Genomic DNA, 16280 nt, shown 5'->3' on the forward strand with positions numbered 1-16280 from the left:
CAGTCTATTTCAAGTATTGGTGATGCACCGTATCACTGCATGGCTGGCGAAGTAGAGTAAACATATTGACTGAGAAATGTTTTGAAAACCCCCTATTCCACACAGATCCCAGCTACTGTCAAAAATCACAAAAATGTTTGCATTCTGTCTGCGCAAGAGCATGACAGAGCTCTAGGAGAAATTCCCACAATAAATAAAGCCAGCTTCTTGTAGAACATACCATCTGAGCAGGACTGTGCAAGGCTTGAGTTAGAGGGAAGAGGATGCAAGATTCAGCCCAAATAATAAGCTTAGAGGTATATGAGAGAAGACATTATTAACAGTGCCCTTCCTTTAACCTATTTGCAAGGTTAAAATAAAGTTTAGCAGAAGAGATTACCACCGCTAGTGAGAAAGCACTACTCGCCCAGCGGCCAAGGAACTCATGGAGAGAAAAGTAATATACTGATTGACCTTTTCTTCCAATTGCCATCTAGGTGGCTCGCTGTCTTTTTTCATTTGGGGGATATGACAGCTGACCCAGCTTATTTTCCTGGGCTGGCAAACTGGACAGTCCTTGGGCAAGTTAGGCAGCCAAGAACGGTAAACTCCTACAATAAAGAGCATGACACATGAACACTATTAGAAGCAGGAAACCCTGAGCAATAATGTAAATAGGCTTCTGGGTTGAATCTCTTTCTTCCCTCCACCGCAGGCTTCCTGGTTCCTTATTAGAACACAGTGGGAAAGGTGTTTTCCAGCTTTCAGAATGACAGCCCAGTATGAATTTTGCATAGTCCCTAAAATAAAGAGCAACAGGGTTCATTTGCCTCAGCAATTCCCCAAAGTGCCTTAGAACTTTGTTAACAGGTATTACTTGACAAGAAATCAAAGTTCCTTGGCAAAAGGTTGGGTGTTCAGGTAAACTGAAGAACCAATTTTGCTCTTGCTTTTCTCTCCCCCGACCCACTTTCTTTCTCCTCCTCATTTTCCACTCTCTCGAGAGCGCGCCCTTTCTCTTTCTCTTTTCCTCTCATTTTCTCTCCTACCCTGCAGGGAGACACTATGTTTGCTTAATAAACTCCCTTATGTGGAAAAAAAAAAAAAAACAATTTTATGTAGCTCAGAGAATTGACTTACTGTGAGATCTCAAGATGATTACAATCTCAGCATTGTATCTGTTAAGAGCAAAGGTGGAATCTGTAATGTTCCCCAAATTAATGGGGCCACAAAACATTTTGAGGTGAAACACTGCTCAGACAGAACATACTTTGAGAAAGGAGGTAAAGCTCAGTCCTGCTTTTGGTACGATGCAAGGATCACCCCGAGAAAAACAGAAACCAAATCACTGTCATAAAATATACCAGTTTATTATACTGAGTAACTTTGAATTCAGTTTTGAATTGCACTACAATGAAAGAGGTAGGTGGCCTTTGCTGTCATTCAGTAAGTGTCCCCTTGTGCACCTCACAAGATTGCAATAACAAATCCAAAAGAATACTGAACATAAGAACTACAGAAACAAATTCCTTGTGCACTACAATGATGGAATCTCTAAAGAAATAAACACAAGGCATAAAAATACATGTCCATCATATCATAGCCCTACAGTTCACGTGAAAGATGAACCTAGTTAATACTATCACCACAGTGTTTACAACAGTGACAGAACAACAGAACTGGGCCCTATTTATTAATGGCCAAGACATCTTTGTTTCCTTTTCTCTATTGGGAAATTGCCTGTTTCTCCATCTTCCACTGAGGATGTCACAGAGACCATTGCTCAGAACAATAAGAATGAAGAAAGGAAACATGTTGTAAGTTTGGCTGGTCCTCTTGCTCCATTGGTGGCACGTTCCTCCTCCTCTTGATGCTCCACCAGGATTGACAGTGGGCATGGATCTTTTTCTACTCTGAAGAGCTTATCACTTTGTATGATTCTTTTTGGATTTATGTGCACCCTTAGCATTGTTGACATTTTTTTAAAACTCTGATTTTGTAGCTTAACACGACCTGCTTTGATTGTTAGGGTGATAGTGTGATAGTGTCCAACCTGAGTGGAAGAGGAAGTCTCTGAAATAGGTGTGCTCCTTATATCTATAATTTTTCAAGTAGGCAAGTAACACTTGAATAAAAGAAAAGGATAAACTAAGGCAGAAATATTTAGTTCCAGAAAAAGGTAAGCTTCTTCCTTATTGTAGTCCTTGGGTAGAGATGCCGAGTCATTCTGCTCTCTGCCTGAGCTGCGACTGGGACTGGGACTGGAACTTCTTAGGACTCAGGGTCAATCAAAGAAACAGGCAATACAAACAGATAAAGAGGTAGCCAAGATACTGGTGTCATTAAAGACCAAAAACTCAACTATGCCAAAGGACACAGTGGCAAGTGCTGGGCAACAGGAATGAAGACACAAACAATTTGGGTGAAGAGGTATAACAATAAGAATTGAACAAATAAGGAAAAAATTTAGACTGAAAAAATATAGCAGAATTCAATGAGCTTAGCGTCTGGCTGAGCAAAGCAAAGGAAAGGGTCAGCAAAGTTTAACTTCGAAACAATAGAAATTATCTACCATGAATCACCCAGGAAAAAGAAAATGAAAAACAAAACAAAAACATCAGTGTTTAAGAGCTGTGGGACAGTACCAAACTGCTGAACATAAATACGTATCCGGGGAAGAAAGAAGAGAAAATGGAGTAGAAGATGTATTGGAATAGAAGATGTCCAAAACTTGGTTAAAATCATCAACTCACATATTCAAGAGACTCTGTGAACCCAAAGTAGAAGGCACATTATAGTCAAATCTTTTCTAGGAAGTAAATAGAAAAATGTACATGAGCTAATGGGAAAGGATTGCCCAACACACACACACACACACACACACACACACACACACACACAGAGGCTTGAAAACAAGTTAAAACTGGTAATGGAGTTATCGAGACATTGAAACCAGTTACAAAAAGAAGCACTAATGACCTCTGAGCTTGGGCCAGTATGTGTATCAGAAATGTTTTGGTTGCTCCTCAAACATTGCTAGGAAACAAACTCCTTTCAAAGCCCCATCAGAATCCACAGAAGCAAGACAAGACTTGACTGGACTTGTCTGGTGAAATGTCTAGGCTATTTGTTTTAGAGTTGCTGGCCATGCTTTGATTTGCTTTTCTTTTTGACCAGGGGTGATGGATGAACACAGGGACCCAAAGATGCGGAAGTCCTTGAAGGCAAAGGGAAGCTTTTGGTAGTTCTTCATAAGTCTAGAAACCAAATTAGGTAACATACACTTGACCTATCCTGTGATCGTTTCACCTCCAAATTAAAAATATTTCCTGTACTCTTTCTCCAAATAAAGTGCTAATTCCATCTGGGCAAACTTTCTTTTATAAAAGTCTTTGGCAATCACAACCATGATGACTTTGAGAAAAATCAACAAACATAATTCACTAGTTTTTGTTTGTGTGTGTGTATGTGTGTGTGTTTTAAGTTCTGGGGGAAAAATTCTCCTGGGGACAAGAGAAGTTGGTTTTTAAGAATTTATTAATGTACACCAGACCTGTGAAAGCTAAAAGAAATGGACAGTCTACAGTCATTTGTAGACTGAACTTGTCCAGTTTCATCTGTTCTTCAAAGCCAAGCAGGACCGGGCCTGGGTGGTACAAGGAAGGGAAACCATCTGAGGAAAAAGAGAAAGAGAACCACATTCCCAAGTCGGAAAGAGAAACAGGCCAAACTGAGGAATTGTCCCTAATGTTTTTGGTCACAACTTTTAATTAGACTTAAAATTGAAATTTCAGTAACTGAAATACAAGAAACCATAGTGACTGTAGTCTTTGCACTTGTTCATTATTTTACCTGTATTTTGAAACCTCATCCCAGAGTTTCCTTAAAAACAAAAGAAAACAGAAGCAACCGGCATTTTACTAGATAATCAGTTAGAATGGGGAATATTTTTTTAAATTGTATGTATTTTTAAGGAGTACACTATGATCATCAAACACATGCATAGGATGGGTAATGATCAACCCTGGCTAATGAGTACCCTTAAACATCATTTCTTTGTGTTGGCAGCCTTTGGACTCCTTTTTGCTCTATGAAATATAAAATATAGCCTTGTCAGCTGTGATGGCCAGCTTGCTGTGCTGTAGAACGTTGAACTTGTTCTTTCTATATAACTTCATTATCATCACCCACAAGAAACATTAAGAAAATACAAGACTGAAAAGAAAATCAACGGAAATTTGAAGCATTCTTCAGATTGCCACAAGGATAGTACAAAAAGGTCTTCTGGGCTGCAGGTAGTGCCGTTTTCGTTTGATCTGGGTGCTGTCTACACTGTGAAAGCTCACTGATATTTGTACTTCTCTAGAGTACAAAAACTACTGGTGAAAGAAAGTGTTTAAGATCTGTGGGATAAAGTCAAAATATCTGCACTTTTCTGTATATACTTTATGCTTCAATACAGTTTCTTTGGTTTGGTTTGGTGTGCAGTGGGGGCCTCAAACCCAGGAACCTGTGCATACTGGGCAAGTACTCTACCACTGAGTTATACCCCTAACCCCTCAAAAGAGTTTTGGGGTTTTTCTGGAGATTAGAAAGTGATTCTTCAAAAGACAGCTAGATAGCTGGCTAGACTCCCCTTCAAGTCTAATTACTAAATTCCTTGGCATAGGGTCTGGCCTGAAAACAAATGCTCAGTATATATTACTAGAATTGAATTTCAAAGTTTTTTTATCCTAACATTTTTGAGTGCTTCAATACTGTGCTTATATCATGCTATATAGATAGTATCATGGAAAATAAGTGGAAGTCACTTTCTTCAAAATCACTTGGTGGGAGCCAGGCACAGTGGTGCATTCCTATAATCTCAGTGGCTCAGGAGGCTGAGGCAGGAGGATCTTGAGTTCAAAGCCAGCCTCAACAACTTAGTGAGGCCCTAAGTAACTCAGTGAGACCCTGTCTTTAAATAAAATATAAAAAAATCTGGGCATGTGGCTCAGTGGTTAAGCCCTCTGGGTTCAATCCCCAGTACCAGGAAAAAAAAAAAAAAAAATCTCTTGGATGGGTCTGAGAGATGCTAGGCTGAAAGAAATGGGGTAAGCTGGACAGTCTTTTACTTCTCCTTGTTTTCCTAGAATATCCTGCCTTTTTTGCATTGATGGTGAACATGGTCAAACGGTCCACTGTTAAAGGGAAGCTAGGCATTTCAGTAGAATCCAGTAGAAGACAGAAATGGCTAGAATGCTGTGGAGGTTTAGGAAATGGCTCAGAATAAAAAGGAAAAAGCTCCAAAGAGTTATAAATTTCTTATTGTTAATTTTTTAATGTAGGATGATGGATATATTCATTTGTTTCTTTATAGTAATAAATTTATGGTACAGATACAAATATATAAATCATAACAGTACTATATACCTTAACTATGCAGAATAAAATTTATTTTGAAAAATTTTAAATTGGGTAATATATTAACATGGCTCAAAACTCATACAGTATGAAAAGGAATTTTGGGTTTTAAAAAAGTCCCTTCTACCCCTGTTTTCCATCCATTCAGTTCCTATACCAGGGAGAACTGTTATTTTTAGTTTTGTACATACTTTTCCAGAATATATGGTAAATGTGCAATATTTGACTATCTAAGCCAATATGAATGTACATTCTGATTCCCCTATTACAGAAAAGGAAGTATATTAAGTCCATTATGTAGTCTTAATTTTTCCCTTTGATGAGGAGACCCTTCCAAATGAAATAGAGTCATTCTTTTATATAGCTGCCTGCTATTCCATCGTGTGGGTGAAGTAAAATTTGTTTACCTAGTTAAATTCTAAATGATATTAAAAGAAAATTGGGCTACTTCTAATATTTTTGCTATTAAAATTTATGCTATGATAAATAACTTTTTCCAGGACTCAATTCATTTCACATGTATGCTGGAATAGCATGATGGTCATACTATCCAAAAACAGACTGGTGGTTTGGAATGTCCATATATATAAATATATATATATATATATATATATATTCTTTTGATTGATACTGCCAATTTTCCCTCTCCAGAGGTTGTATTTACATTCTTACCAGCAATTTTAGTAAAAAACCAATTTCCCCAGAAAGTGTTATCAAACTTTCAGAATTCCGTTGATCTGACAGGTAAAGAAACATGTCAGTACAATTTTTAATTTGCACTTCCTTTATGAGGCCTGTTGAGAACCATTTTCCTATGAATAAAAACCATTTATTTGTATTTGTTTTGAATCGTCTATTTGTGCCCTTTGTCCATTTTGCTATTGACTTAAGGGTCTGATATTTCTGTTAAAGCCATCAGAGACAAAAATCTCTGTAGACTGGGATAGAAAGGCATAGACCTCTGAGGGCCATAAACACTTTCAGAGAGTTCTGCAGTACTGTGTAAGCAGCTTGGAGTCAAGTGGCTGGAGAATGGTATTTAAGCCAAAGGATTTCTCTGGCACTTGAAGTAAAAAGAGCATCACCACTACTTGAGGCAAAAAAGTAAAAATAACAATGATTGCCTTTCTTTTGAACTCTGAGAAGTCCTACACAGTTCCATACAAGACATGCCTGGGACACCTCCTATCCCTCTGAGATGAAAGTGGCACAGAACAGGCATGATGGCTACCTATTGATCAGGGCTTCAGGGACCTTGTGGAAGTTTCTAAACTTCACAGCTCTGTCCTGCCCAAAAGCAGTGAATCACTGTGTACAAAGTTTGCTAGGCAGGTAGAAGACAGTGTAAGTAGCATTCAAAATGCAACACAGCATTCTTTTGGACATAAAGAGAGAGAACCGATCACTTGGGATGTTCGAAAACACTCTGCTTTTGGTGTGATACTCACTGTTACAGCTTGGTCGTATAAAATGGCAAACATGGCCCATAGGAGTTGAAATTGAACGCTAAAGTCAGGGGTCCCCCAGAGTTAAAGAATGAGGAAAGATGAAAATATCACTTATCTGTAACATTTTTGTTAATATTCAAATCATGGTAGGTATTTGTCGATCTGTTTGTTGGTTTATGTCTAACGGAAACTTGCAACTGTTTTAACCTTGTTTATGAGGAAGATGTCTTAATATTCACCACGAGACTTTCTTTCATTAGCTGTCTCTACCCATCTGCCAGTGATAACAAAAACAACCGAGATAAGAGTTCAATGAAAATCAGTTTTTTAAAAATGCCTGCTACCCACAGCAATTTCAGGATGTTTTACATTTCTACTGTTTCACTTTTAAAATCTTATGTGTTTCATGGTGTTGATCTCCCAGAACCATCATTTAGTGTCCGGTAAAAACTAACAGAAGTTTTTTAACTTCTTTGTTTTTCAGAAGTACCTGTTTCTTGATCTGGGTGCTGTTATTATGGAATTGTTCCGTTTCTGGAAATTCAGCAGGCCGTAAACTTTGAAACTCTATTACACTGCAGTAACCAGTTTTATGCACATAAATCCTCTCTGGGAAAGAAAACTGGTCTGACTCCATAAAAGGGAAGTAGCTGCAACTGCTAGGCCTGTGTCAATGGTACCATCTGTGGAAAGTGTTAGCATCTCTCGCCACCATGTTAGCAATGTCCATCACTGCCCGGTGTGAGATTGAGAATAGGGACAAACTAGGTTTGAATCCTCACTCCCTTTGACTTGCTGTGTGATCTTGTGAAGATATTCAACGTTACTGTGCTTCAGTTTCCTCACCTGCAAAATGGCAGCGATGGTGTTAGGGGACCCAGTGATGTGAATGGTGGGAACATGAGGTTAAGAGAATAATTCTATAAAAGGGGCCCACTGTGCTAGACTCCCACATGGTTTCTTTTCCAAGAAGCAATTTATCTGCAGCCCTGCCTGACCTAAGTGGACAAGCTATGTTACATTCCTCAGCAAACTACCTGTGAACTGCAGGAGAAATGCAGGGCCAAGATAAAGTCAACAGAAAGAACCAAGGAGACTTTTGTGATCAGATCCTGAAAATATGGGTAATAAGGATAGTTCCACCTAACCATAAATTCTGTAAGAATGTATGGTTAAGAATCCAATTAAAGCTGGGACCAGTGGTGCATGCCTATAATCCCAGTGGCTCAGGAGGCTGAGGCAGGAGGATCTCAAGTTCAAAGCCAGCCTCAGCAAAAGTGAGGCAGTATGCAACTCAGTGAGACCCTGTTTCTAAATAGGGATGTGGCTCAGAGGCCAAGTGCCCCTGAGTTCAATCTCCAGTAACCCCCCACCTAAAAAAAAAAAAAAAGTACAATGAGAACCAGTCAGCATGGGCCAAGGTGACCTAGAGTTGCATGGCAGTGGGGACTTGAAAATCTGATGTCATCTTGCTGTCAGTCAACAATCAAAAGGTGAACCTGAATGGAACTATTTGGAAACTTCTCTGGGATCCTCAATAAAACTGGAGTGGAGAGGCACATTGACCCTCTTCTCTCTGAGAGGACCCTCTCTTTCCCTTGAGAGTGTCTCCTGCCCCTTTTCCTATCTCTTTAATAAACTCATTCCTAAGCAACATGTCTGAAACTCTGAGCAACATGTCTGAAGTCTTTTTGACTTGATTAGAAGAATCAGGGTTTGAAGACAGGGTCTTCACACTGCCTCGGTTTCTCAGAAGGCCCCAGTTCCATAACAATGGCACTGGACATTCTGAGGTTACTGTGAGCATGAAGGGAAACTGTGTGTGAAGCACATGGAACCACACTGGCACAGGCCGGCGCTGCTTAGGTGTTGGCAATCCCATTAGTCCTGGGAGCAGTACTTGTCTCACAGGCGATCCCATCCCTTGTGTCATAATTTGTGTCTGTTTTCTCCTGGGGAGGTGCAAGAGAATGTAGAAAAGAGGGTGAGTGAATGCTACACCCTCCAGAGCATGATCATGTTCCAATGTGCTACTATTCAAACCCATGCCCTTGCCTCCTGCCTTCAAGCAATGGTTCCACCATCTCAAGTACATCCTGCCCTCATTACGTGCTCCTGTAAAATGATTGTAAAGTGTACATTGTGCACGTTTTTAATTGACATTAAAACAGAACTGATTGTAAGCTTATTCCAGACAGCAATGTATTTTAGGCTCTATCCACATGGCTGTGTGTCCCACCATTTGGGCTGCTACTTGTAATGGCTGATACTCCACAGCATCACCCTATTCTCCCAATTATCCTTTCAGCTGTCTACTGCTTCTGTCTGCGCTTCTCACTTTGCAGCACAGCAACAATGATGCAAGAGGTACCTGTGTGCATGTCCTTGTACAGAGGCAACTTCTTTAGGATTGGGATCCCTGGATCAAGGACACTCTGGAATTTAGCAAGTGCTGCCAGTTCATTCCCCAAAGCAGCCTGGTTTACTCTCCAGAATGTCTGCCCCAGACCACACATTCAAAAAGTACCCCTAACGAGGAAGGTGGTGTTATTCCTTCATTGCACTGAGGAGGAGAGCCCTTCCCTAGGCGTCAGCACTCGTAAAACAATTTAAAAGAGTTCTGTGGGATCTCAGAGGCAGTGTGTGACCCACCATGAAGGACAGTGACAAGAGCCATCATCTTGACCTGTCACACATCCTCCAGTCTGGTGCGACCCATGACCACTAGAGGTACTTATGTAACGTGCTCACTCACACTCATGCTGTTAGAAAGTTCTAATCTTCCCTTAAGGTGCTGATGAAAACCCACCATTTCCAGGAAGCCTTTTCCAACTGACCCTCCCAGATCTCACTCCACTTAAAATCAACACAACACTGATACTGTTCACCATACAATTTATTACTGGGTCTGCTTCATTCCTTTGCCAATCAAATTACATTCTTGAAGGAAAGAATCAAATCCTACAAGTTATAATTCTCCAGGCCTTACACACTGCTGAGAATATAGCAGGCAAAAATAATTAGAATTACAGACTTTTAACAATGAAAACATCCTATCTCAAAGACTAACTGATCCTAACCTCTTATTTTACAAAAGAGAGAAAATTTCCAGAAAAGTTAAATAATGATTACCTAATAACTATGATAAGAGCAATCATAATTTTCAGTTTGGTACTGATTAAGTGGCTTAACCATGTGACAAAAATTTGCATGCATTATGTCACTGAATCTTCAAAACAACCTGATGATATTCATATTATTTTAGTCCCCATTTTGTGGATGAGAAAACTGAAGCTTTATCAAAGTGATTAAGTAATTGGCTCAAGGTCTTAGCTAATAAGTTTCAGAGATGAGATCCATGCTCATTTTAGTAAGGACCAAAGATAACTTATAGATGGCTGATGTCAAAACAAAACTATAAACTGTCTCAAAGATTTCTATTAGAAATTTGTGATTCCCTAAACATCTTTATAAAAAAGTTTACATAGTGCAACATTTTATGCAACTAAATAATTGCCCAAATAATTATGGCAACCAGTTTTTCAATCCCTTCCCCATCTTTCTATGTCCTTAAATATAGTAATGAGCATTGAATCCTCCAAAAAATAAGAAATTATTCTTTAACACTTGAAATTCCTGGGAATAAGAAGGCGCTAATTACCATCTAGAAACTCCATGCATAATAAGACTCAAAAATGTAGATAATTTGAAGCCTATACTCTTAGTGCTTAAAAAGAAAATCCTATTTTCTTCTGATAAAACAGACTGAAAATTCCATGCTTTTCCGCTGTTTTTATTTTACACCATCTATGCAACTATGAACTGGTCCAGACAGCTTCTTCCTGGGTCTGAACAGTGGGTTTCTAAGGTCTCACAGATATTTACTTTTCAGATAGGTAAAAATGAAAAAAAAAAAAAAAAAAAGGATCAATCCTAAAAGGTTTATAGTAGTGAGAAAAGAAGACCATCTGCTCTGAGATAGCTCTGGGCTGATTTTCCCAGCAGGGGAGCCCAAGTTTTATAAACCTCATTCTCATTAGAGAAAAGGAGAGAAATTGCTTAGAATTAGTATAAAGGATTTTAAAGCCCTACAGCAGACTGAAACCATGGATCTTAGACTGACAAGCAGGTTTTGGTATGAATTATCTGTGTATCAGGGTGGTTTGGTTTGTTTTTTTAAAGAAGGATAGAATGTTACAACACTTCCTGGTTTTTAAATTTATTAGATGCTATGCCTGCCGTTATTTGCTCTCACATGCTCAAAATTTCAATACCATCTTTATGAACCTATTTATTCTGGATCAGCAAAGCTTCCAAGGTAAAATGACAGCTCGTGAAGAATAAATCTTCATCATCCTTTTGTGCTGAAATGCCAGGAGATTTGAAAACTAATCCTCGGTACCCTCTCATGCTCTCTTCTGTCTACCAGATCGTGTCCCCGATGCTCCCGTACCAAATTGATTTTTATTTAACAGAGGCCTTTACCAGCTCCACAAATAATAGCTCTGTGGTCTTTGAACTATTATTCCAACTGCCCGTTTTGCTTCATTCTTTGTTCATTTGCTGTGTTAACAGCGTTCCTACTGGGGGACAGACAGGTGAGTATATTCTCAAAGTGAAAGACACTTTAGACATTCCCAGTGGACGAGCTTAGCCAATCAGAGGTACACTGCTTATCTTTGATCTCCTCCTCACCCTTTACTATTATTCAAATAAAACAGATTTCAAAGCTTGTTTTCCTACACTAAACCACAAAAGCCTTTCTAAAGCAAAGCAAAAATTCAGACAAAAATAAAAGCCAATGCCTTGAGTAGAAAAGGAGCCCCTTATTGTTGGTTCCTATACTCCCCCACCCCCAGTTTTTAAAGTCATTTCTGTTTTGAAAATTAATTTCCACTGAAGACCCTGGTGGAAGACTGCCAGTCTTTCCAAGTAATGAAAGAATGATGCCGTTTGTAGAGGGATTTTAGGATCTTGAGAAATGTCATTCAAAAATCTTAAGACTAAATGGTAAAATATCTAGTTCTCAACAGTATTCTCAGAAGAGAAAAAGCAATTCCATAATTTGGTTGAGAACGTGTTATATATTCCTCTTTTTGCCAATGACAAAATAGAGACCAATGAGGCTCAAGTGACTACCCGAGGTCACAGAGCTTCAAGGTACAACCCAGTCCAGAATATTCTCTGCACCACACCCCATTGCAATTAGGAAGCTAAATGTTGCCATCTGACCATACTGTTTCCCAGAATGAACAATGCAGACTCACAATAAAATCCATGTTCTCAAAAGGCTTGGCACCTGGTTTACCATAAACCGTTACTGACCCTCAGAACATGGAAACCTATAATTTGTAAGAATTCTTTACTACAACTTAGGTTATTGAGTTGAAAATGATACAGTGCTGATCTAAGCCAAGTGTGCTTATAATAAAAGGTCACTGGCTACACAGATGCACATTTCCATTTGCCATTTATTGTCCTAGTAATGCATCCGGCACAGCAAACAGTGGCTTCTCCCATCGCTTGTTATTATAAAAGATTTTTAGGCGCTTCTCAAATTTCTAGCATTTTGGAAAGGAAAGAATCTGACCTTTTAAACCTATTTGGTACTATGGCTGAACCAATTCACACAGCACATTAAGGCACCAGACAGATTCTTCACAGCAGGTTAATGAGTTCCTCTGAAAGTTTGAAAAAGAAGCCATGAGTCTCACTCAAAACAGAACAACAATAAAGCCTCTTCTCACCAATAGAAGAAAATTAGCTAATTGATAGCATACTATATAACACATTGTACAGCATTTCTGAGAAACAGAATGAAATGAATACAGGACAAAAGAAAAGAGGAGGGACAAAACAAGGTGAGTTGAAACCTTAAATCATCATGGAGCAAGAGGCATGTGCTGTGTCTAACAGTGGATGCGCTCATTTCACATGAGACTTCAGGATTTCATTAGTTAACATTTGTAGGTGGGGTTCAAAAGGGGCCTGCTCTACTGAGCTACCCTCTTCATCAACAAAATTTATATCTTACATGATGAAACCATCAGATTTAATCAAGCTACTTTACATTTCTCCCTCACATGTTAACAGAATTCGCATGACTTTATCACAAGATTCCTGAGTTGTCTGGGACTCAGGAAGGAAGGAACACCCAAGGCACTTAATAGTGTCAAAGGGCTACGACATCTGAAGTCTACTTTTAAGTACCTTAGCATACACAATGTAGCATTATTAATGGGCTAAAATTATAACTATGCACAGTCAGTAGCCCTAACCAGAATTTACTTACCCAGGGTGGTCAACTAGCATGATATCAGAGGTCCCCGCCTGTAAGTCAGCACCAGAGATTTTTTGTTAACTGGCAAACTCAAACAGGCTTTCACTGGTGATATGAAACTCCGTAGCTTGCTAGTCATATGGTGGGTGTTTAAAATAGGCTTTCGTTGTTGAAATTAATTATATTTAAGTGAAAAGGCAAAATCAGTTTAGAGGCATTCTTGTCTCTCATGAAAAGGGCATAAGAATTCAAAAAGGCCTGCAACTTGTACCCTTAGAATTAACACCTGAGGTTCAAGTGTAACCAGCCTCATATCTAGCAGTGGAACCAGAGGATCCTGTTGCTTAATGCTCACTATACACAGGTGAGAGAATTCTGCCTCTGGAAAGTTGTCATGTTGAGTGAAACCTTTCCAAAAGATTTGACTGGAGTGCTTCACCTGGCCAGAGAGCTGCAATGTCACTGAGTTTAAAGCACACATGCCTAACATATATATTCGGTTAAAGTCTATGTGCAGCAGAATTGGCCTGAGACTACCTGAACTGTTTGGGTTTAGCACATCCTCACCCAAAACTTCAGCCACTTTTGGTGGCTGTGGCTCTCTGTTGAAGACAGTTGGGCATGACCAAATGACCTTAAGAATATCTCAGCCTACATGTAATAATCATAGCACTGCAGCTGACCCACAACACCCCAGTGAACTTTCAGGAATTTTACAAACCAACTGTTAAAGCTACTCATGATAAAATTAACCTATCTACATGTGCAAGTAATACATTGTACTGAAAATAAAGTAAAGGATATTCAAAATCAACCCTCTAATTTTTTCCCTCTAGTGGTGCTAGGGATTGAACCTCAGGACCTTATGCCTGCCAGATAAGCTGAACTGAATGACATCCCCAACTCCACTTCCTAATTCTCTGTTATATTGTACTAGAGTTTATATCAGTTGTATCTAATGGTAGACAAACTGTATAACATAAGTAATTATATAGTAGGGTGCTACTGGGCATCTCTTCCTAGCTATGAGTTTAATGATGTCACACATATTTGCAACCTGCCATGGTAGGAATTCAAACACCATGGTAACTAACAAATACTACTAATCAAGACTGTTTTGCTTTCATGCTGGTTGTGAAACATTTACCAGAGCATCCCTGGTATGTATGGTCTTGACTTAATGGAGAAGTCACTGTCCCCACTCCATGTCCGTACTCTCAACCCTCAGTTACACCCACATAAGTAAAACCCCATGCCTCTGTTTAATGCAGAGGTCCCTTACTGCCATGCACGTCTGCTGCCCAAGGCGACAGGACACACTCACTTTTGAAGCAGCTGGGTCCACTAGTCTCTGGCGATGTCGGGCTGAGTTGAAATGGCTCTTCGGAGGCTGCCCTTCCTGACAGTGAATGGAAGATGGGGAATGAACGAGAGGAGGAAAGGGAGAGGTGGGGCATGGGATGATGGGAAATGATCAGAAAAGGGAGAGGGACAGTGTTTAACGGCACCATACTTCATCTCTTTTAGCTAAAAATCTAATAACAAAAACACATAACAAGTACTCCCCCACAAAGCACACGCTACATGCAAGTCATTTTGTTAAAAAGCTTGTTTATGCATGTATGTCACACAGTCACAAACACGGTCCAGGACTGAGACACTTCCAGCCAAATTTTCAATCTTCTATTATCTCGTCATTTCCTCCAATTATATTTCAAGGATGCTAATGAACACTAGAACATGATTTCCTTAACATGAAGTCTATCTTCCTGAATAAAGAAGGAATTCTTGTGGAGCATTCTTAGGGTTAGACTTGGCACCATTTGCATATCACCATAATGAATCACAGTCCTCCTCAAAGCCATGAAAATTCTCCTGCCTGGGAAGCTTCTCTCGCCAACATCCTGGCAGAATTCATCTTGTCTAGGAGCCACAAATAACCCTGCCCTTAAACACACATTATTTTTTGTTGTGACTTCCATTAAACTGTATATACTAAACCTATATAAAATGATGATCTCTCCTTAGACCAACTCTGTCAATGCCCGTGTGTGTGTTTGTGTGTGTGTGTGTGTGTATGTGTGTGAGCAAATGGATCACACAGAGAGACTTCCCACTTCCCTGTGACACCTTCCATGCCAACACATGCAAAGACCACCTGATGTACTATATTTTAAAGAGTCTGGAACAGGAGCCCCCATAAATGGTACAGAGGGTCACTCCTCCATTTTTCAAAGCTACAGATCACTAAACAAGAATTTAAGAAGCAAGTGTTACTTCCCGGTGCACACTGACTCTGGGGATGGCAAGATGGAAGGAACAAAGAAAGGGTGTCACAAAACCCCTGGGCTTAACAGTCCTGATGCCTGGCAGCAAAATGACCCTCGGGTGATGGACAGCATTTGCTCAGCTCTAATAACAGAGGAGGGTAAAAGAGCCTCCATTTAGGTAAAAATCCAATGCCTGTATTATATGACTTAAGAAACCTTTTTTTTAATTTTTATTCTAGGAATAACTGCTCTGTTACTTCTAAGACATGTATCAATCCCACCCACCGAGTGGTCAACAATCACTGCTTCCTTGTCCACAGCATAGCGCTTACCTTTCAAAAGGGAAATGTCATAAGGAGGAGATTGCAGGGCAGGATTATGTTTTGTTTTGTTTTGTTTCTAGAACTGCCCTGCCAACCTGCATTCTTTCTCCACTCTCTTCTGAAAAAAAAATGCAAACAGTCTTGAACCTCAGCTAACCTAGAAAATGTACCAAAGTTTTAACAGCAGAAATGATATTCATTAACTCACTATTTAGCAAAACAAACAAACAAAAAACTGAGCATGTTTTGCCATGTCAACACAATCAATAGGTTTTGTATAAGAAATGTAGTTTGGGGGAGAAAAATCAGACCTTATTTATTTAGATTAACTGTTTAGAAATTATCCTTTAAACTTAATGATTTATCAGAAGGGGGTTTTTTAAATGCTTTTTCTTTTCTTCCTAAAAGAAGTTATCACATGTAAATAAATTGTCATCCTCATTAATACATCTGGAGAACTCTCTGCCCTTATTAACCTCCCAGTGGAATGATTACAACTGAGTTAAGACTTCCAATGCACAGTGCCAGGCTCCCACTCATCAAGAAAAAAATTAATCTCAGACTTAAATACACAATT

At 39.3% G+C, this 16280-nt stretch overlaps 1 protein-coding gene across 16 annotated transcripts in view; it reads right to left on the reverse strand.

Annotated features, from left to right (window-relative positions):
- Positions 1-16280, reverse strand: part of MAST4 (microtubule associated serine/threonine kinase family member 4) — a 556979-nt gene that overhangs the window by 276982 nt on the left and 263717 nt on the right. For 7 of the 16 annotated variants that reach the window (XM_079144851.1, XM_079144855.1, XM_079144840.1 and 4 more), the window contains one exon: positions 14435-14509. The exons of the other annotated variants lie outside the window; for them this stretch is intronic. In XM_079144851.1, coding sequence (XP_079000977.1) covers positions 14435-14509 — 75 coding nt within the window. The remainder of the gene's footprint in view (positions 1-14434; positions 14510-16280) is intronic. 16 annotated transcript variants of the gene reach the window in all.

This window comes from Sciurus vulgaris (assembly GCF_902686455.1).
Source record: "Sciurus vulgaris genome assembly, chromosome: 6".
Classification (NCBI taxonomy): Eukaryota; Metazoa; Chordata; class Mammalia; order Rodentia; family Sciuridae; genus Sciurus; species Sciurus vulgaris.